At 39.6% G+C, this 21,444-nt stretch overlaps 2 protein-coding genes and 1 long non-coding RNA gene across 3 annotated transcripts in view; all 3 read right to left on the bottom strand.

The window, feature by feature from the left end:
- Positions 1-20,448, bottom strand: part of LOC146468515 (uncharacterized) — a 47,859-nt gene extending 27,411 nt beyond the window's left edge. Inside the window, exon 1 of the mRNA XM_085124232.1 lies at positions 20,284-20,448. Within this exon, the coding sequence (XP_084980358.1) occupies positions 20,284-20,446 (163 nt within the window). The 5' untranslated portion in view covers positions 20,447-20,448. The remainder of the gene's footprint in view (positions 1-20,283) is intronic.
- Positions 3,505-14,754, bottom strand: LOC146468517 (achacin-like). Its single transcript, XM_085124236.1, has 7 exons — positions 14,384-14,754; positions 11,052-11,207; positions 9,951-10,088; positions 8,499-8,541; positions 7,169-7,933; positions 5,674-5,874; positions 3,505-4,747 (listed from the first exon to the last, which is right to left on the bottom strand). Exons 1-7 carry the CDS (start codon positions 14,598-14,600, stop codon positions 4,555-4,557), a joined length of 1,713 nt encoding a protein of 570 aa, XP_084980362.1. The 5' UTR covers positions 14,601-14,754; the 3' UTR covers positions 3,505-4,554.
- LOC146468518 (uncharacterized) lies at positions 8,685-9,647 on the bottom strand. The gene is made up of 2 exons (XR_014867426.1): positions 8,839-9,647; positions 8,685-8,807 (listed from the first exon to the last, which is right to left on the bottom strand). It is a non-coding gene; the product is annotated as an uncharacterized LOC146468518 (long non-coding RNA).
- Positions 20,449-21,444: the final 996 nt, after the last annotated feature.

Genomic DNA, 21,444 nt, shown 5'->3' on the forward strand with positions numbered 1-21,444 from the left:
GACAAGAATGGATTTTGATTGGCCTGCTTTTGTTGAAGACAATCAAAACAATACATCCCGAGTAGGAGAGGGGAGAGTTTAATGAATAAATTAATGTACCGATTTGTGTATACGACGAAGAAAAAAAAAAAGAAATCGACCCGTTTTAAGACACGGTATGCCCCCTCAGGGCATCCCGCGTAATAAACAGCACAACAGGAAAGAACTGTACGGTAGCTTTCATTTGAATGGTCACACTTAATGATTTCACACACTGACTCAAGAGTTAAAACTACATCAACTGATTTAAGGTAAACCATGGAGATGAAGGTTAAACGGAAAATTTCTACTTTTATCTTGTGTTTTCCTTCCTCACCTTGCTTCGCTGACGTTAGTACATGTCTGCACTCTCATCGAAACATTTTAGCGTATACTATATTGCTTAACAAGAAAGCTCTCTTTCAACTTCAGTAATAATAATAATAATAATAATAATAATAATAATAATAATAATACACATTTCTAGTATACAAATTCCACCCAAGGCTTGTTCAAATGCGCATTAGTCTCACTGTTGGCGGTCTATACTTTTCTGGCGCATATTATGTTGCAACTATCCGAATTCCTGTCCACTGGACCGGTCAGTTTTTGCCGGTCGTATGCCTGGACGTCCAGTTTGCCCATCCAAGGTGGCTGGTGTAGACTACAAATGACGTCAAATGCTGCCTTGTTTGTCAAAGCAAGCCATGTCTGTTTGAAAGCGCGTTATTAACATTCTTTGACAGAGATCTACAGCATATTTACATATGATGTACAGACGGATTATCTCTCCACAACAGCTCTCCCCGCGAGCTAAAAATATTTGCACGTCAGTGAATGACCTCAAAGGAAGGAAACTTTACATCAACACGTAAACGGAAACGAGCGGAAACGCGCGGGTGAAATGAATTCAACACTTTGTGTTTTAGGTGTTCCAGTTTATGACGGCGTTTGAAACTGTTTATTAATCCTGCTGTTGCTGTGGGAAGTTAGTGACTAATTCATATCGAGCTTGCATCAGTCTTAAAATGTCTAAAATAGAAAGACGTCAAGTTCCTTTCGACATATTTTATTCGGGAAAGTGCGCGGTGCTAATTGCTGTAGTTTATCACTTAATAAGCAAATACAGGAGTTTGAAAAATCGTTTGCAGACCTCACTTCGCAAATTCACCCCTCATGTTGCAGTTACAACGCAACTGCCCTCCTGTCACGGGAAACTGCGTGTTTGATTGAAAGGCGCGCCCGTTTACTGTCTCTTGATCTTGTCCCTTGTCGCGTACCAGGTGCAGCGGACACGGGGTGTTGTGCACTGGAGATTGGGAAGTGTCAACCACAGTATAAAATTCAACAGCATTTAATACGATCACCAATTCGTCTAAATTATTGTACACATGCAGTAATAAGGCTGATCCTGACTAAAGAGCTAAAGAAACTCCAACGTTACGAATTAGAAAACAGGAATGGCTAGCAACGTAATTGATTGAAACAGTGAACAAGAGTACATGAAAATACGGGCGTAAAAACTTGATAAATGTAACACAACAGAAACGTATCTTATATAAATCAAAACAAAATGAAGCTTAATTACGTAATCAAGTTCTCTTTGATTAAATGTTCATTGTTCATCACATCCCTAATTAAGATGCCTCCGATCACCAGGCTTATAATCGTAATAATCATATCCTCTTATTGTCCAATAAGGTCAGACAAAGCTCCTGTTAAATTGACATAATATCTTGCTGTTTAAAGTCAGACGTAATCCCGTTTGCATGTTTGAGGAACTGAGAAATCCGTACGGGAACGAGGCTGAGCTAGTAATGACCAGCACAAGTTCATCACGCAGCAGACCAGCTGGGGCACATGCGCAGTAGAGTCCGCTTGAGACTAATTTGCATACAACTCATCACGGGATTTTTGCTTTTCCGCCATTACAAACGTTTTAAAGAACGTTGTAAATAAAACATATATTCAGCAAACGTTTCGAAGATAAACGCAATTCAAACAGGTGAAAACAGCTTCCTGAACCCTCAGACGGTATTTGAAAAAGTTGGGCCAAAGTAATTCTCATCAACGCGCGCATGCGCCTGGAGTGACATAGTCTCTTTAATTCCCAGTCCACCTAGATGCCATCTCGTACCAGGAACCCACCAGCAGAATCCTTCCCTTTGAAGGAGGCTGTTTTGATTGCGATAAGAACTCTACCACCACCTCGATCAGACCGTTCTCTCCTATAATAATTGTAAAGCCAGAATGCAATATTTCAGAGTTGCTGATATTTTGGTTCAACCAAGCCTCATTGACGCATATAACGCATATAACGTCAGAGGCAATTGATCTTACCAGCAGTCGAAGCAGAAACCGGTCCAGGGTTAGGATTGATGTCACCAGACATCAAGAGGCGAAAGGTAGCATCTGAGTTGTTCTTATAACAAACGTGGCACATTTTCATTACATGGTACATGGCACGGTAATTAGTGTTGACTTGATAGCCAAAAACAGAAAAATAGAAACGGCTTTCACAGAGCTCTTCGAGTGACGACCTGATTCCCTTAACAATGTCAACAATCCATCGAAGGAGCAATCGTTTTCGGTAATAAAAATTGTAAAAATGAAACAAGGTGAAAGGAGTCCAAGACTGGCAGTACCTCCAAGACTACAGGTCGTTTTAGTACGCGCATGCTCAAACCTCAAAACGTACCACATGGAAGACAAAATGACTAAATTGTCATATATATACATGGCTGAATCTCATTTTAAGTCAGTAAGGTGGAACTGGGGTGCCAACGGAAGGGATCCGTCTCATATGGTCTAGGGGCCGACTTTTCCCTTCCTCACTGTCTTGTCGGGGACAAGGTATCGTATATGCCATGTGGAAGACACAGTGACTACATTTAGTAACAGGATGATCACATTGATATTAAGGCTGGCAAGTCGCCGAAGACATTGTAGGGAAAGAAGCGTTTCATTCATGTCCCTTGTCATGTCCTTGTCAAATTGTTGACGGGTATTGCGTGCAATTCATAGCCTTTAAGCCAATTCTGTACATTAAACACGTTCCCTTGAAAATATGAAATCGACAAATCAATTATGCGCAGGGAGGATTGCAATCCTTACGTGTCCAAGATCAAGCGCCTGTTTCACAGTAAATTCCTCCGCGAATCTGGAGAAATTTTCGAAAAAATGTCAGGGAAACATGAAATAATTACGGCACAGCAGGATATTAAAACTTGGGAAATTCGAAATCATTACCGTGCATGTCACCGACAAATTGGGACGATATTCCAAATTTTCGGATTTCTGGCTTATGTGCATTTTTACGGCCTTTTCGAGTGGAAGAAAAGCGTTGAACAGTGGAGCCCCTGTTATTTCCTGGCGCGCTACTTGCCCGCCAAATCATTGGTAAAGACGGTGTTAGAGCAAAAAGTCAAATACGATTTTTTACGAGCCTGACAGGAGTACTGACAGGCAGGAAAAACAAACAAGACATTTTTTACTCAGCTAGAACTAGTGTTTTAATAAGAAAATCTCACAAACTAGATATTTAGAAACGTCCCAGCCAGTTAACTCTCTAATATATTCAGTTCCCAGCCAGCTCTATTCCAGTCTGCAGAGCGGGTTTTAAGTCGAGCGACCCCATCAGGTACTCCTGCTTAATGAAACGACAAAAAGCCGAGCACCAAACATTACACGTGTAGGCTGCGACCAATTATTAAGAACTTGACAGAAATAGTAACAGTCTTTTTTACACACAACAGAAGGAGCAAAGTTTTAGCTACAGCCTAACATGAATTTTGGCACTGTCTATACAGGCAAATATTGATTTCTGAATATCATGAATACATAAAAATTATTTATCCTGCTTCTAATTTAAATATCTCGTATCAATGTATTACAAAACTGATTTTACATCTCACAGCAAAACCTTCCTTGCTCGCGGGGATTCCACGTTGGTTCTTGAGTTTAAGAGAATGTGTAGAGCCATAGGGTGCAAGAAACGCTCTTCCCCCTTCGAGTCTGAGTTTTGAGTTTATGTTCCCAGGCATATTAAGCTATAAATCCGCTAGCCGGATCTGGAGTTAATATCTTGAGATAGTTTCGAGTCACGGTTATAGCTGCATTATGGCAACAATATTTCTTCGCGAAACAAGGCACAATCAGAACGGCACATACATTGAAATCGGAAGTGATTTACCGCACGGACTTTCCGCGTTGTTCTGATTTAAACCCCAACTCGAATCACGACTTGAAATCCCGGCAAACAAGATCCGATTTGAAATCCTTACCGCAAATGTTACCCTATCTATCTATCTATCTATCTATCTATCTATCTATCTATCTATCTATCTATCTATCTATCTATCTATCTATCTATCTATCTCTATCTGTTAGCAGAGGTTTCTCTTTAGTAATTTGTGTTTTACTTCTTATATTTTTGACTCATCTGTTTGATTTCACCGCAGGAAACAAACAAGGGGAAAAACAAAAACAAATACTAAGTTTATTTCTAAAACTATGGAAAGCTTCTTGTAACTAGCTTCAAAGCCATGACATCCTAAATTTCCAGCCCTCGTTTAAGGCTTCATTTGCGGATTGAATGGTGTCTTCTAGCCATCCACCAAAGTTGTGAAATGCGTTACCAACCAAGAAGACGTTATCTCCGGTCAGCGGTCTCTTGGCCCAATTCTTGATCGCCGTTAAGGAAAACGACGAGCCAGGCTTCTGGAAATACCTACAGATGGATATAGAAAGATTTTCACCAAGGAAAGAGCAAAACTCCTGTTATTTCAGAGTGGTACTGCAGATCAACATACAGTCATGTTGGATTTTCATGTCGTAATACGGTTGTTCAATTGTTTCACGCAAAAGAACTTCCGCTTACTGACAATAGCGGCAACCGTATTCACTATTTCGTCCTAAAATCCAAAATGGCGGCGCGCAGAAAATTTAAAAGCGAAAACAGAGGATAATCATGTCTAATTTTTAGCACACTTGAATGTTATTTCTACTTTTCAAACTAAAATGTACAATTTAGACATTTCCAACAATTTGACGTCAAAGTTTGTTGTCAGAGTGGAGGTTCCAGTTTAATAAAAATAGGGAGCTAAAGCAACGACGACGGCAACGAAAACGTCACATGAAAATATATCTTTATTTTATTTGTGCTACTTCGCGATTATTTCAACTCGCTCAACTTTTACAAAAATGGCGAACTATCCAGGAACCAAATTGGTAGGAGTGGCGTACAAGTTAAGAAAGAAAATGAAAAATTCACCGTCGAGCGTTCACGTTCTCCACAAAACCTTAAATGTGGTCATTTCACGTTGTTGTTTTGCAGAGGACGGCAAAGAAATATACCAGAATGTAAAACGCACTTGCAGAGTGATTGTTTTTGCTCATTAAACCTATTGTTCTGCGGCGTTGTCGTTGCCGTCGCCGTCCTCTTTGCTTAACCTCCCTAATACCACAATATCACAACCTCGTTCCCAGGGCCTTTTCCCTGGTAACGAGGTTGACAATATCAGTCTAGAAAGTGAGATAGGAGGCGAGTCACACCATAACAAAACAGTATCGGGATGGAGATGTGTATTCTGACTAGCGCGGGATAGAGCGGGACGGGAAAACGTATTTTATTATATTTAATTATGAGCTTCTTACCAGTATCCTTCTTCCCAATATTTGTAAACAGTAGCCAAAGGTTCCACAGGAATTGTTCTCTGAAACTTGTACTCCAAAGCTCTTTTCATTTCCCTGTCTACTGCCTCCTTAGAGACCTTCAAGATATTCCCCCACATATCGCTACACCCTCCGTTATTAGCAACTGTATGCAGCACCGCTGTACCGTTTGGACCAATGTCCCTGTAAAACAACAACAACAAAAGCAAACAGAAAAAAAAAAAATGAACTTTTATTAGAGATAAGGGGATATATAAACATCATAATGAACCAGATAAAAACACGATTAGCAAATACACGTATAGAAACTGCTACCGAACAATTGCAAGCCACGATTGATTTGGGGTTTACTTTTAATTGAGGAAAGTTAGTGGTCCCAGTTTTCTTAAACCAATTACAAAGCATAGATAAGCAGACACAGCGGCAAAATGAGTGCGCATGCTCGTCACGAGTAAGCAATCTTACGCAGCGAAATGGCGGCATTTCTAAAATAATTCCCATTGTTTTTTTTCATTTCGCGGGGATAAGCCCAAATCAAAATAGATAAGGTTGCCGCTTTCAGGAAAGGTTCCTTCGAACTTCCTCTATCACATATGTTATTCCACACTCAGGCATATTAAGGCATGGCCAAAAGCCTAATTTGCATAAAATCAGAAAACAATCATAACATTTCGTACATTGAAAAAAGAAATGTCAAACTTGGCAGTCAGATAAAACTTGATGACGGTAACTGATTGTTGCTTTTAAGTGTGGAACATTTTGGTCACGTGACCATAAGATGATGGTTAACGTCTAAAATCTTTAAAGTAAAACGGGGTATATAAAACAAACTATAATCAAACCTTTTAGGGTGTCATACTATTAAATTATAAAAGTCCATTATTAATTAGCCTTGTATGGTGGTACCTGTCATTCCTATTAGAAGTTATTAAGTCATTTCTAATGTCACGTGACCTATTTACCTTAATTACAGGACTGTTATTTCAAGTGGACACACAGACAAAGCTAATTCATTTCAATCCCTTGACATGTAAACGTATGACACCAAAGGGGATTTCATTCTATTTCATTTTATATACCCCATTTAACTTAGAAGATCTTTAACAATCAATGATCATTTACAGGTCACGTGACCAAAATGCCCGTCACTTTGAAGCAAAAATCAGTTAAGGTCTTCAAGTTTTATATAACTGCCAAGTTTGACATTTTTTTGTTTAATGTAAGAAATGTTATGATTGTTTTCTGCTTTTATGCAAATTAGGCTTTTGGCCATGCCTTAATATGCCTGAGCAAAAAAATTTTTGTGGTAACAGGTGTGAATTTGGCGATTGAAGTGGAGCATTCGTAATCGATTCTCGCTCGAATCACAGATCTGCAGAGCATACGCACTCATTTTGCCGCTGTGTCAGATAAGCATGACTAAAGCCGATTTTGCGCTTTTTGCGATTTTTAGGGTCAATATTAAAGAGGCACTTACCTGTAAGGCATTGTGATTCCAAGACAGTAACTATTGGAAATAAACTGCTGCAAAGACTCAAGGGAATTATTCTTCTGAGCAGCGACGGAATCATTCCACCATGCAGTTGGATAAACCGCTGCACCAGAGAATGCGGGCACACTTACAATGGACTTGAAGATATCATGACTAGTGATGCTTTGAATGACGTCGCCTGATAACTTTTTAAGAGCTGGGGGCTCTACTGCAAGGACTGTTTTCTTTGCTTCAACAGTAAAGTTCGTTGTCAGAAGAACAAACTTGTCTCCTTTCTTGCTGATTGAGGTCACTGCTTCCTGAAGAAATATCGTGCCATTAAAATATCGCACTTTTAGGTCGAGCTGTTCAATCATCTCAGACATGCCTCTGGGAGGCCTATCATCATCTTCAACTCCGTCTTCTTCAACTCTTTCTCTAAGATACTTCTTATAACTCTTTGGATTTATCGCTTGCATATAGCCGCCTTTAAAGCCGTATACATCTTCCATCAGCTTAGCTCCTTCTGGCGACAAATAGCCGGACAGAAATGTCCCTGCTGTAGAGAAGTTGTTTGCATTCTTGTTTTGGAGATCTCGTGCAGTTTTCTTAATTGTCGCACTGCTCATTAGCGGGTTATCTGAGAGCGTGGGAAAAGCCTTCAGTTCCAGTGAGTCGAAATCCTTTGCATACACACTGCGAGCCTCAACAAGACTGACTTCCGGCATCCACGTAGGACGATTAAAGATGGTGAGCTCGCCCAAAGTATCGCTGAAAATACAAAACAAGTACAAGGGATATTGACTGTCAGCTTGTGAGAGAGATGAAATATTTCTCGGTACAGGACATGATCATTTCTGATTAAAGTACTAGTAACTTCACTCTTAAAGAATCGTGCTTTCTATTTTCAATTTTATTACACCAACGGCAGCAGAAAAACACAGGCCAAAAATTTTTTTAAGACGGACAATGGATTCTTGTTTTTGTCAGTACTATGCGTTCAATCACAGACGATTTGGTCGTCGTTAGCATTGAGTATAAACCGCTACATAAGTAATCTTGTGATTCCGTCTACACCCAAGAGGTATTTTATCTTTGCTGGGGACATAAATTGTTTAAAAATTTGCCGTCACCACCATACATAACAACATACGAGTAGCCGCCCTAGAATAGGAAACGAAACAACTTCAAAAAGAAAAGCAACGATAACGAGAGAAGAGCGGACGTATAATCGCGTTCGACCGCCAGTGAGACAAGGAAATGTTATGTCCGAGACTACTAGAGAATGTTCTCTTGCGGCGATTAGATGTTACTTATATACTGGTTCATATGTTACCTTAGACCATAACTGAGTCCGGGTCGATACCACTCCCCAAGACCTGCAATGAAGGCGAAAACAACTTACAGCCCTGTTCTTGAACGAATAGGAAACCGATCAACATGTTTCAAGTCTGCTTTTTTTTTTTTCAACATCAATGAACCACCTTTTACTGTAGCTAAGTTGGTTTTCTATGTTGTTGACAAAAAAAATATTTTCTGGGAACAAGCATTTTTCTCAAACAATAAACACCTTTTCTATCCTTTCCTATGTTCCACGAACACAACTGCATTGAAATTAAACATGCTGTTTCCTTTTATTTTTAACCTCAAATACTTTCGGTTAATTTTTATACAACCCTTCTAATTTGCGCTATTGTGCTATACTTAATAACAAAGAGCATGCTGCTCCATTTTTACTTCCCTTATACCGTATTTTCTCGATTAAACGCCCCCGGCGTTTATTTAAAATTCGGCAGTTTTGATTTCGAGGCCGGCATTTAATCGGGGTTCGGCCTTTATCAATGAAATGCCATTTTCAGCCATTTTTCCAGGTTGATTTATTACTACCGATCCTTGGAAACCTAGGGACAGTTTGGAGGGATCCTCGTGATTCAAACGACAGTGAGCACTACAACACAAGAAAGAAAGTGCGTCAATAATGCAACACGAAAACGGATACATTGCTATATTTTATTTCGCTGTGCAGCAACTATCCAAGGGCGCGTTTTTTAATTCACAATTCTGGAATGAGAATGGACAGAATGGAAAATGCGCGCGTTTTTCTATTCCGCATTCTTATTCCGGAATGGACAGAATGTCATTCCATCCATTCTGCTCTCAGGGGCAGAATGAACAGAATGTTTTGAATGAAATTCAAGATGGCGGACGGCGAGATGAGCGCTGCGGATTCAAATACGTCTCTACAAGGGAAAAAAATCAGGTTACACTTTTGGACAAAATGAAACATTGCTTCTAATTTCATTGTACCAAAAGTACAAGGAAAATTGCTGAGATAACGGCTGCAATGGCAGCCTCTTCGTCGGCCGCCATATTTGTTACACAATGTTTACTCGGCCAGGACAGACGGGGTTTTTTTTATGCAGACAATCTGAAGTATTCCTAGCATTCCGTACCAACCATTCTTATTCCAGAATTGTGGATAAGAAAAAGCGCCCCAAGTTATGTTACGCCGGTATTTTTCCTTTGAACGCTTATTAAAATACCAAAACAGCATACCGTGACGGTGCCATTTAAGAGGTTACTATTTACTTGTAACTTGTCCTTGTGACCTCGGCCCCTAATAACCGCGAGGCCCCCGATCAAACGCCGGGGGCCCGATTAAACGCACCCGGCGTTTATTAAAAAATCGACAGTTTTGCCCCGGCCTTTATACGAAGCCGGCGTTTAATCGAGAAAATACGGTACTTGTTTCAAAATGAAACAGTCATTTTAAGTGCTACAAACTAACCTACTGTGACATTTGGAGCTTCGGGGAAACGATGATCCAAGATTTTCCCTCCAAGGCGATTTTCTTTCTCAAAAATGCAGACGTTTGTTTCTTTTGGTTCTTTTAGGAGCGCATACGCCAAGATCAGACCAGCAGTTCCTGAGAATTGATAAAACAAAATCAGTGGTAAAATTACACCATTTTCAGTGTTTTCGACTGATTTTTTTATGACTTTAGGGTCCTGTGCATTTTGTAGTCTGAGTTAGTTATTATGTACCCTTGCTACTTGCCTTTCTTCAAGCTGTATGGATCGAATTATGTTTGAAGTGTTCCAGGGAAGGGTTTTGAAGATCTTCTTTTCTTTAAAAATCTACCAGACACTAGTTTTAACAAAACATTACTAGTGCCGTGGCCCTGTGCAAAAACATCCACTTGAGCTTTACGCTTGTAACCTAACAGACTCATGGAAGACAATTTGTATCGGTGCAGAAAAAATTAAAAGCTGGATAAATTACATCTGTAAAATTTGAGACCCTTTCGCCGTTGTGAACGCGACAGACAAGATGCACATTGACCATAGCAAAGTAAGCAGAGGATATCTCGACATCTTTCTCCTTACCAGAGGCCTCTTTGGCTCTTTCGGGATCGAGCGAGAGAAATAGGGGACTGGGGAAAGGGGACTAACGAGTAGCAGGGTGTCTGTGTGTGTGTGTGTGGGGGGGGGGGAGGGAAGGGAACGGAGAAGAAGGAGAGCTCTTCCCGTCGTCCCCTCGCCCCCTTTTGCTCCATTTCTGTTGTTTTTCCTATTTAATTTCCGACTTCTCGCTCCTTTTTGTGAACGAGCCTCTGCTGAGGAGACGGTCACGACATGGTAGACTTAACTTTACAAAAAAAGCCTTGATAGTGTGTCTTCTACCAGACTTGATTCTCATGACGAATCTTCCGTAACCCTTCATAATCCTTTTTTTTCTGTGCTTACGCTGAGTTCCAAAAAAAGCAATTATTAGGAAGAGCATAAGCTCAGATTCCACTCCGTGTGTTATTCAAAGGAAGGTGCAAAGAACTCAACGGTAAAACTTGGGCACACACGGCAAACGGGGGCTGTGACCAATCTTATCTTACCTCCGCCCACTATAGCTACTTCACATTTCAAGGGAGTTTTGTCATCTGGTGGAGTGGTTGGTGACGTAGGCCGGCTTGTGGATTGTGGTTTAGTTGGTTCGACTGTTTCGGGGCCAGGCTCTCCTGTTGTTGCAGTATCGTCACTGGAGGTAGCACCTGGTATTCAAAGAAACTGTTAACTTTCAAGTGATAGTAGTATAAGGGGTAGATATAGCCAATCATATAGCGGTATATCGAACACATGACCTTAGTCGACCAATCAGACTCTAAGTAATGTGTTACTCATTAGTTCGATTGTAATATCTAACTTTGAAGGCTTTTGCTGGATTGATTGATTGATTGATTGATTAATTGATTGATTGATTAATTGATTGAAGCACTATCCCTCATTTCGCCAAAGCTATAGTGGGCCCTTGGGTGGACCCGGAGAAGCCGCGACCACTATTGTTGTTGTTGTTGTTGTCTATCGTACGGTACCCTTACAGTAGGAAACACAGACTAGAGCTTTGGAACGCTCTATCATACAGCTGTATGGCCAATGGCCAAATTGTAGCCAAAGGAGGGGGTTTATTTATTTATTTATTTATTTATTTATTTATTTATTTATTTATTTATTTTTTCTTTGGGGGGGGGGGTGCGTAATTCAAGGATTTACGGTAGAAGTCATAGAATAGAACTTAAACAAGAGAATAATGCGACAGTATGGATCGGCGGGGAGAGCAATTCCCTTCGCGAGACCACTCCCTCATTCAAGTAATTTTTAATTTAAACTTTGATTTATGAACTTGAAATTTTACGACCAGAATTGATTTCTTTATTCTCTAAATCCATTTTTTTTTTTTATTAGTTTTTCAAAGTTTCGAATTTTGGCAAGGGCCAGGAAATGAGGTAAGACAAATTGGTGCGAAAATTTAATTTTAGTACTTTGGAATGCTTAAGGGACCGATCGTTTATTACGTCCTTGGTGGGGGGGGGGGGTTGGTTTTTGAGGGGGGGGGGGGTAATTTTTTTAAACGAGCTCTTTTTTGGGGGGTAATTTTTTACCTTGTACGAAAAGTGAGGGGGGTAAAATTTTAATACATACAAAAGGTACCAACTAAATGTATTAAGCAATGATTCTCATCAATCATAGAGTTGGTAAAATCGACTAGAAACTTCTCCATATCGCTACTATTCTTCAGAGCGACAAAGATCTTGCACGTAATAGGTTGAGTAATGACATAGACATGCAAACCGTGTATTTCATAAAGCAGTTTATCTCTGAAGGCTTGTTTATCTGGGCAAAAAAATTGACTAAAAGACGAATAGAGATGGTAGGCTTCTTCAAAATCTATATATCCACATCCATACCTCAAATACTCCTGTACTGCTCTCAAACCCCGAGCTGCTTTGACCTTCTGTGTACCTTCTTTTGACGAGTGAAGAATAGACTCCAGCAATAACAAAACATCGTTATTATCAAGACATTCAAGAGATTTTCTAAGGTACGTTTCCTTACTTGAATTTCGCCTAACTTCTGATTGTTTCTCTTGCCAGTTCCGATTCAGAGAGCTAGCGATTTCCGCATGTAACCAAGCGTTGTGGCCAGGAACTTCTCAACAATTCAACCACCAGGCCAACCATGGGCGGGGTAACATTTTCGAACTGTCATTGTAGTGGGGGGTAAAACTTTCGTTTGAAAAAATTTGGGGGGGATAAAATTTTCATACACTCAATTTTTTAGAAAACCACTGCCCCCCCAGGACGTAATAAACGATCGGTCCCTAATGATGATTTCCAAAACTACAAGGACCTCAGAACTGAAAATCTGTAATATGTCAATCCACTCAATTAAAGATACAACGTATTGAAATTTCAATTTTCTATCATTTTACCTTGTCACTACTTGAGAGCATGGAGCAGGACGCTGTGTACTTTAAAACGCGCGTGACAGTTGGTTCTTGACTTACAGGTCATGTGACCTGCAGCAGGAGCCCATTAAGTATTTTACACTGATTTGGCTTGAGGTTACCGTGGTCGGACCCCCCTTCAATGTCTGAAGGGATACAAATAACTTTTCAAATATTGTTTCAAAATAGAACCATTCTGCAAACATTAAGTTCGAGTGCCAACTGTTTTGGTTTGCTTTAAGTGTTTATGCAGATGTTTATGTAGCATTCAAGCACTCGAAGAGTAAATTTACAGAAATTTGCTTGAGGTGCGTGCTTTGTAACTATCTTAATTTAAACTTAGTCGGCTTTAGTCTCTAGTTAGTTTGCCGTTTATCTTTAAGCCTTTACGGATCCTGTTCCGCTCTGTGTATTTATAGCTCAACCTTTTGGTTATGAATACCAAACTAAGTGAGATTCTTTGTGAACTGTAATGACGATAATTACGCGGCACGAGCCGTGCACTGACACTTCGGAAAACTCATTTGCTACGTTTACGTTTACGCGTTATTCAAGGTACTGCCGCGCCCTCTGTAATTACTTTTCACATTCACACGTATCCAAGTATTCACAGGATACTTGTACAAATCATATATATACAACTCTGTATGTAGCGCTAAGAGATTACATCGGTGATTACAGCAGTGATTACATGTTTACAACCTTTGCTGTTGGACGAACTTTTGTCAGTTCGTCCTTCGAGAATAAACTGCTGTTGGAACCAAAAGTGCAGTTGTCGCTGTTAATTCTACATCCAGTTGCGACTAGATCTTGGTACCTTGAGGGAGTGACGGCCCTTTCTCGCAAGCGATCTCTCCTTGAGTTAATCTTCCCCAAGAATTTGTCACAGAAGTTCTCCCGTTGAAGTTCAGAATAGCCCGAAACGTTCCCGTTCCCTTAGAGTGGAAAAACCTACCGTCACAGATTTACTAACTGCGAAAGCTGTCTGCTTGTTGCGGAAAAATTTCAGTGGTTCCACTTCAACCAGCTGAGACAGGAATATTGGCTAAACAGAGTGCACATAAACACTTTGTGTTTTGTCGGTTTTCTGAGCTAGCAATAGATAGCTGAGTTATGCGGTCAGTTTCCACTTTGTGGATTTTATATTCTTACCCTCGCTCCAGAGGCTAGTTGTGTAAAAACTCAAACCGAGCAAAATAATTAAAATAATCTCTGAACCCAGGGTATTACATTCTAAGAACACGAAATTCATAATTAAAAAAAATTCAAGAACACACGGAGCACACGTTTTGAAAAGAATCGAAAAGAATTGAGTTAGCTGGGCCCTTTTCAATCTTTTTGACAGTCGCATTTATAACGCAAAAACACAAACATCGGTCGCTACGGAAATAATGTGAACAAGACTACCCGCTCCATTGATCGCGACGGTCGTTGCATCCTTACCTCGTTTCGCCGAGTACTCCAGGTTTGGGTTTCCAGGACCAAACATGGCGATCAGTAGACCCATCACAATGACAATTACTGCTAACACGAGGAAGAACAGAAGAACTTGCCACCTTCGAAAAGACCATTTCTTGTGTCCTCGACTGATTTCTGGGACATGGCTATTGCCTTCAAAGACACTAAAAGCTTCTTTACTCGCAAACTCCGGCCTGATCATCGATAGAAATTTCGCTGAGGCTTTAAATTAAGACTAAATGCCGATCGCAAGTTGAATTTGTGATCTTCAAACGGCTGGAAAAAGCAGAAATGTTTATGAATCACAAAGTCGTATACGGAAGTACAGACGACCCAACTCAAGCCACGAGTGGCATGACGTATTAGTGTCAAGTAAACTGATAGCATATATATACCAGACCTATGCCAAGAAATGTGAAATCGCAGGATATTCAGTTTTCAGTATACACTAGTATATCCCTGACTATACGGTGTCAAACATGTATTAACCATTACACAATCCTCATACATCGGAGTCATTTAACGTCCGGGGTATATCTCTCCGTATAAGTTGCATATGTGAACTCATTTTATTATATAAAATTTAGTGGTATATCGAGTGGTAGCAAATCGATAAAGACGCTATCCCGCCAGTGGCGATATCATTTTTATCCACACATGTGTAATATCATTTTTGACCAATCAGCTCGCAGTATTTTCGCGCGCTGTCAAGCACTTGTGGTTTTCCGAAGGGTTTCCGCCGTTGGCTGTCGTTAAGTATTTTGGGAGTTTTTGAGTTGGTCTTTTCGCGAGTCGAAGTAAAGTTTATTCTAAAATGGAGACAAGCTCAAGCAGATTTGTCGAGATCACAGATACGAAACTGATCGAATTCGTAGAAGAACAAGAAAATCCGAATACAAAGAGGAAAACAGTGGGAAAACTGCGTACGACGTCGAGTTGTGTGAGGGTAGTTGAAAGCAGCGATGAAAGCTAGGACGGTATATTCAGATTTACTTGTTACTGTAAGCCAAATTCCCAACCATATTTAATATGCCATTAGTTTATACCAGGGACCTACCTGTTTATCCGTTTTCTATTTATTTAGATTCATTTGTGGCCTTTTCGCTTAGTCTTGACATAACTCGGCCTGGTTTACGATTGATACAAATAAACAACTGACTGTAAGCTTATTATATTCAATTTCAAACCTTAGTTTTTGAAATAAAGAACAAAGCATATTTTGCTGTATTGTGAGGATTTTATATTATAAAAAGAAAAATACATGGTCGCTTGGAGATACGGCGAAATTTCTCTTCTCATGTTGAAAAATATTTCACTCGTTTGCTGCGCTCACTCGTGAAATATTTTTCAACACTCAAAGAGGAATTTCGTATCTCCGCGCGGCCATGTAATATCCTCTATATCTTCCCGACCATAAAACAATTTAATGGTCGCTATTTCTCGGCCGTGGTATAATGGCTCATACGAAATATTGACGGCAGACTGATCCCAACGGCTAGAATAATTGAAATATATTTGTTTAATGTTTTACATGTCATTGGCGTGTTTCGTCATGTCTATTTATACCAAGAGGGTTCAATGTTTTAGCTTTGTCGCACCTGGCCACTCAATCAACGACGTCCCCCTAATCCCGCTTGAACTTATACGCAGCAAACGTGACTCAGTTAGAAAGGCTCGTGAAGCTCATTTAATCAACAAAGCTTAAACATTGCACCCTCTTGGTACAAACAGACGTGACGAAACACACCAATGACATGTCGCACACAGTCCTAAACAACCAATAATTCTCACGCGTTTAATACGCGAGACACCTCTGAAGTTATAGGGTAACCTTAATATTGGAACACAGCCTTCTTGCAATTGTGTGTTCAAATTAAACGCAAAGCTCAATCCATGGTGGGGGTATGGATATTTTCTGGAACCACACAATAAATATGATTGATGCGATTGCGGGAATTCAGATGCTAACAAGTGCGTACATTGTGACGTTGGCATTCCTCATTAAAGATTACCCTCAACTGGATCCCCAGAGAAACCCGCATCTGAATGAAAGTGAGCTACTAGCTACAAGACTACTGAAAAACTGGCAAAAAAGATCAAATAGTACAGTTCTATTACTACTATTAACGCAATAAAAAAATGAATACTGGTTTGCCAATCTCAAGCGGACATTTTGATCTCGGCTTGTAATAAATGGAATCTCTCAGCTGCCAAAAGAGTAATACTATATGACTGTTTCTCTGCTATTTGTTCAAGATGTGCAAATTGTAAGTTGTAGCGCATTAAAATGTTTCTTGTTGCTGTTAGAATGAAAACTGACCACCTTAACGCCTGGGCTTGAAGGTGAACTCGAAGAATCAACCGTAGCGTGAGTTTTGAATGTGAATGCATATTCTATTTCTCAGACACAGCCAAATTTGCATTGTGTGAAAGAAGTTATCTAACTGTCTGATTTTGTTGTAACAGTCCGTAACAGCACCCCGGAATTAATTTCTTTGCATAATAATCAACTTGAATTTAAATTTGAAATGAATACCATTATAAATTTCCGAATTAAACACAGCACATTTTGAACTGGGTGTTTAATCACGTTAAAAACATGTTTAAACACCATAAGAAAATGTTTCCGAATGTTTAAATGTTTTTGTTTAAACATGTTAAGACACTGTCTTCTTGAGTCACCTTTTAACCACTGTTTTACAAGAGGGGTCACGAATGGTTCATAGCATTTTTACTTCATAAAGGTGTGTAGTCTAAATCTCCACTGTCTCCTCTGGTTACACATGTCACTGGGACACATCTGCATCAGTCACTGTCCAGTGACATCACGACCTAAAAATGAGCTAATAATTTTGATTTGAGTCATTGATTGCCAATATTCGCATTGCTGTCATATGTGTTTGGATGTAGGGATATTTCATCAAAATTTAGAGACTTTTGCAATAGTTAGATTTGCCTTTATTGGCTCTTCGTGTTCATTTTAGAAAAGAAAATTTGCTTCTGTTGGCACGGTTTTAGCAGAATTGCTTCTATAAGGTAAAAAAAACAACGACCAGGATTATGTTTTTGCAGCAAGCAAATGGAATCACAAGGAATAACAACCAATATTCTATCCAAACACCAGGATTTTAGAATTTCAAGTATTTTGTTACATAAGTATTTTAACAAATTGTCAGCCGAATGAAGTTGCTGATAAAATATATTTAGTATTTTTCACATGAAATCATTCCAGTTCTCATTTGGGTTTTTTGCAGCGAGAAAAGTAAATGATTATCAAACAATCACTCCATTTCAGCAACATTTGGAGTATTTTGCATGAAGTAGATTCCTTTTGTCATTAAAATGGGTCACAAGGTCACTGGACAGTTATAACGCAGATGTGTTGGTCTAAGCAACAAGAAGAGAAAGCTGAATTCAGGCCAAAAAAACGTGAAACTTGTAAAATTAGCTTAAAGGGGAAGTATCACGAAAATTTGATGTCATTCTGACAACAGAAACAAAAAAACTAATTATCTAGTTTTGTTATAAATTATCACCCCAGTGCAATAAAACTGTCAATTAGTGCCTCTGGCCAGAGGCAGAGTTGGTCGAAATGATTGAAACTTGAAAAATGTTAGGCTAATGTTTTTCAAGTTTTCGTATTTTTGTTTCCAAAATGCGCTAGAACAGAGTATGAGTTGCTCCTGTAAAGAATTGAGTTGATTTCTCTCCTCTCGTTGTTCTAGAATTATTTTGTAGCAAAATGAAGGTCTTATTTCACCATTTTTAACAAACGAGGTCAAAAACTCCATGATACTTCCCCTTTAATATTTCATACAGGCTCTTTTTGCACTCAGCCCTTCAATATTGTTTACTGTTTATCATGTCGTGTTGTTGCTGTCGTAGGAGTTTTTGACACCTTTTAACTTCCTGCTGGCTTTTATTGTGACTTTGCAATTGAAGGGCTCGGGATGAAATTGACCTATAGTACTTTTAAGATAGCCTTTTGTTATTTTGGCATTAGTGAAAATGAGAGAATTTTTTTATTTGCTTGATGTTCTTGTGTGGAAATTGAAAACAAATAGTTTGTTATAAATTTTCTCCCCACATTTGAGGAGTATAATAGTGTCAAATTTCACTTCTGGTTGGGTACATGACAGCCAGTCTCCCATCTGATTGGGTATTGCACCCATGATGCTTTTATATAATTATACATCTCAAATGCCGGGAAGAAAAATTGATAACAAATATTTTCCAATTTCATACAAGAACAACATCAACATTTGATCAAGCAAACAAGAAATTGTTATGTACACTTGTAAGAAGCGTTGCCCCAAGAGCTTCAGTTTTTTGCAGTTCACCCGCGAAAAGGTTGTACAAATTTATGGAAACCTAGGTATTCCATGTCGATTTCTTATGGAGGTTTAATAATACGCCAAAAAAGCTTGTTAATGGTGACCTTCGATGTTATTTATGTAATCGCACTCCTCTTGTCAAAGAAAGGATAAAAATTTTCGGGAAAACAGCTCACGATCTTCCAAAGTTGATCAATTCTGCGCTATCTATCGACGTTTCTAGTTCGCGAATGACTTGTTTGTGTGCACAAACCCATGCTATAAACGTCTTCTCAAACTCGAAAAGCTAGAGTAAAATATAACTGACTTGAAAACGGAACTCAGATGCAGTTTTGATTGTAACGTGGAATCAGCAAGAGTGAAGAGGTTACGAAAGGATTCAGACACTGTTTCAGCGAGTACTTCAACGAGTTCGACGACAACTAATGGGGCGTCAAAATCTCTAAACTTTGGCTCTCAAGCGCCTACCACTTGTACTTTTTTCAGTTATACTCCAACTGAAGCACTTCAGAAGCCCTACCATTTAGTTTACAATGCTTTTGGACATTTACAAGCACCTGCCATCGCTGCTGAATCACAGCTGTCTTCGTTTCTTCCTTTGTTGACCTCAACACCGTTAGCAAAGCCGGCCAAGACTACCGTTCGTAATGAGACAAAAGTAAAGGTATCTGTTGAATACCCATCGAAGCCGGCCAATAAAACCCTTGAACCTTGCTATGACGCTCTTGGAAAAGCCTTAGTTCATGGTCCACCTGAGAGTATCGCTAGAGCAGAAGCTGCAACACGAATGTTGACTGCTACCATCGATCAGGCAATTGAGAATGTATCACGGTCTGGAAGGCACACGCAGTTCAACGGACAGAGATCTCCATGAAATAGTAAACAGAACAGTGTCTACCAATGTGTTTACTAAACAAGAAGCCCGTCATTATAAGCACTATGTGTAGAACGTTATAAAAGGCCCTGGCATCAGCACCCGGCCCCATTCAAAAGTAAAGTGTCTTCTTTATGCTCGACCCTGATTTGGAAATGAAATTTAACTGATTGATTTTAATAGCAATAATTAATATTTAACTGAAAGGAACACAGAGGAAAATGTGAAGAGCAATAATTGTAATACTGTAGCGATCTGCTTGCGTGCAGTGGGCAAAACATTAGCTGCTGTAGCTATTAAAAATCACGCGATCATTACATGCAAATGCGTTGCAAACTAAGAACTTGAAGCCAGCTAACATGCAGAGTAACAAAAAAATGTTACTGAAGACAAAAAAAAATTGAAATAGTGTATATAAAGATCGCTAGCGTATAAAGATGGACTGGAAAGCGTTAAACCAGAGACTAGCTAGCCACTAGTCAGTACTATACAACGTTCGGGTTCTCTCAGGTCTCAGTTTCAGCTGTGCGGATGCCGTTTTCATTAGTGTATCTCTAAGAAGTCAGTAGAAATCAAGACCGCATGGAGGAATTAAGTTAGTCCAAGCGGATTCAGACCTTGTTACAGTCGGATTTAGGCAATTTTAATCTAATACAACAACACAAAAGTCAGCTTACCGCCATTGATTACGACGGTTGGCCCATCCAAAGCTTCTTTCTCCGAGTGCTTTAGGTTTTTGTTGCCAGGACCAAACATGGCGATCAGAAGACCCATGCCAATGATAATGGCTGCTAACACGAGTAGGAACAAAAGAACTTTCCACCTTCGAAAAGATAACATTTCTTGTGGACAAATTCACACCGCACACCGGTTAAAGTAATGATGCTGCGTTGTTAGGTCATAGCCTTCACTGCAAGAAAGGGCTGTTTAATTGACTGTTGAATCTCGACATGCTGGACTATAACATTATTCAATGCCGAGTTAATTCAGAAACTTGGCTCCGAAAACAAGATATATAACTTTAATTGAGCCGTTTAAAATGACCGCGCACGTAAACAGATATGTCACCATACGTCACCTTGTAAACAAACTGCTTTTGAATATCTGCCGGGGAGAGGGGGCACTTCCTATAATGGACTTCAAGGGGAGGGGAGGTATTTAAAAGGGGAAGGATTCAGTTCACGAGTTGACAACATAGTGTAGGGAAAACTGTAATTTCCAAACCGAAGTATCGGTTAAGTTTTATACATGTATTTTTCAGTTTATCATCCAACTTTTTGTTTTTACTTTTTACTGGCATAAGGAGAAGTCTTATCGTCTATTACTTCATTGTCGTTTCCAAATATCTCGAACAGACCAACCGCAAAGAGATGTAGTGTTTCTACTGTAGGTATGTGAAAGGGGTGCTATTATCTATGGAAGGTATATCAAAGGGTGCCTTTTCTATCAAAAATGGTATACAAAACGGTAAGGGTTTGGACCTCGGTCCCAAACGAAACCTACCCCGTCCCCCCCGCAAAAAAAATGTTTTTGTTTCTGGGGAAATATTTACAACACAATCTTTTTACGCGCCGCCATGTCCAAACATCAGGGCCTACAATGTTGGGGTGGGTTGTTCAAAAGCCAATTAACGCTAATCCACGATTTAAAGTTAACTGACCGCGATTTTCATCTTACTCGTTAAAATGTTTTATAAAGCTTATTTTAATCTAATGATAAGGAATGGTTTAAGGCTAAACTGAGGCACAAAACGTTTTTTGCAAGAATATTGTTGATTAGTAACTGAACTGGAATCAGAGTTCACTCTAACCCTGGATTAGTTTAGTCGGCCTTCGAAC

This window comes from Pavona decussata, unplaced genomic scaffold (genome assembly GCF_977016875.1).
Source record: "Pavona decussata unplaced genomic scaffold, jaPavDecu1.1 SCAFFOLD_130, whole genome shotgun sequence".
NCBI lineage: Eukaryota > Metazoa > Cnidaria > Anthozoa > Scleractinia > Agariciidae > Pavona > Pavona decussata.

What these genes read in the sequence shown, in the direction of transcription:
- LOC146468517 (XM_085124236.1), bottom strand. Translation starts at nt 14,600, where the DNA reads ATGATCAGGCCGGAGTTTGCGAGTAAAGAAGCTTTTAGTGTCTTTGAA. An exon ending in AGCTCCAAATGTCACAGTAG is followed by an intron (nt 8,542 to 9,950) that starts GTTAGTTTGTAG and finishes CCTTCATTGCAG; the next exon opens with GTCTTGGGGAGTGGTATCGA. An exon ending in TATTGGGAAGAAGGATACTG is followed by an intron (nt 4,748 to 5,673) that starts GTAAGAAGCTCA and finishes ATCCATCTGTAG; the next exon opens with GTATTTCCAGAAGCCTGGCT.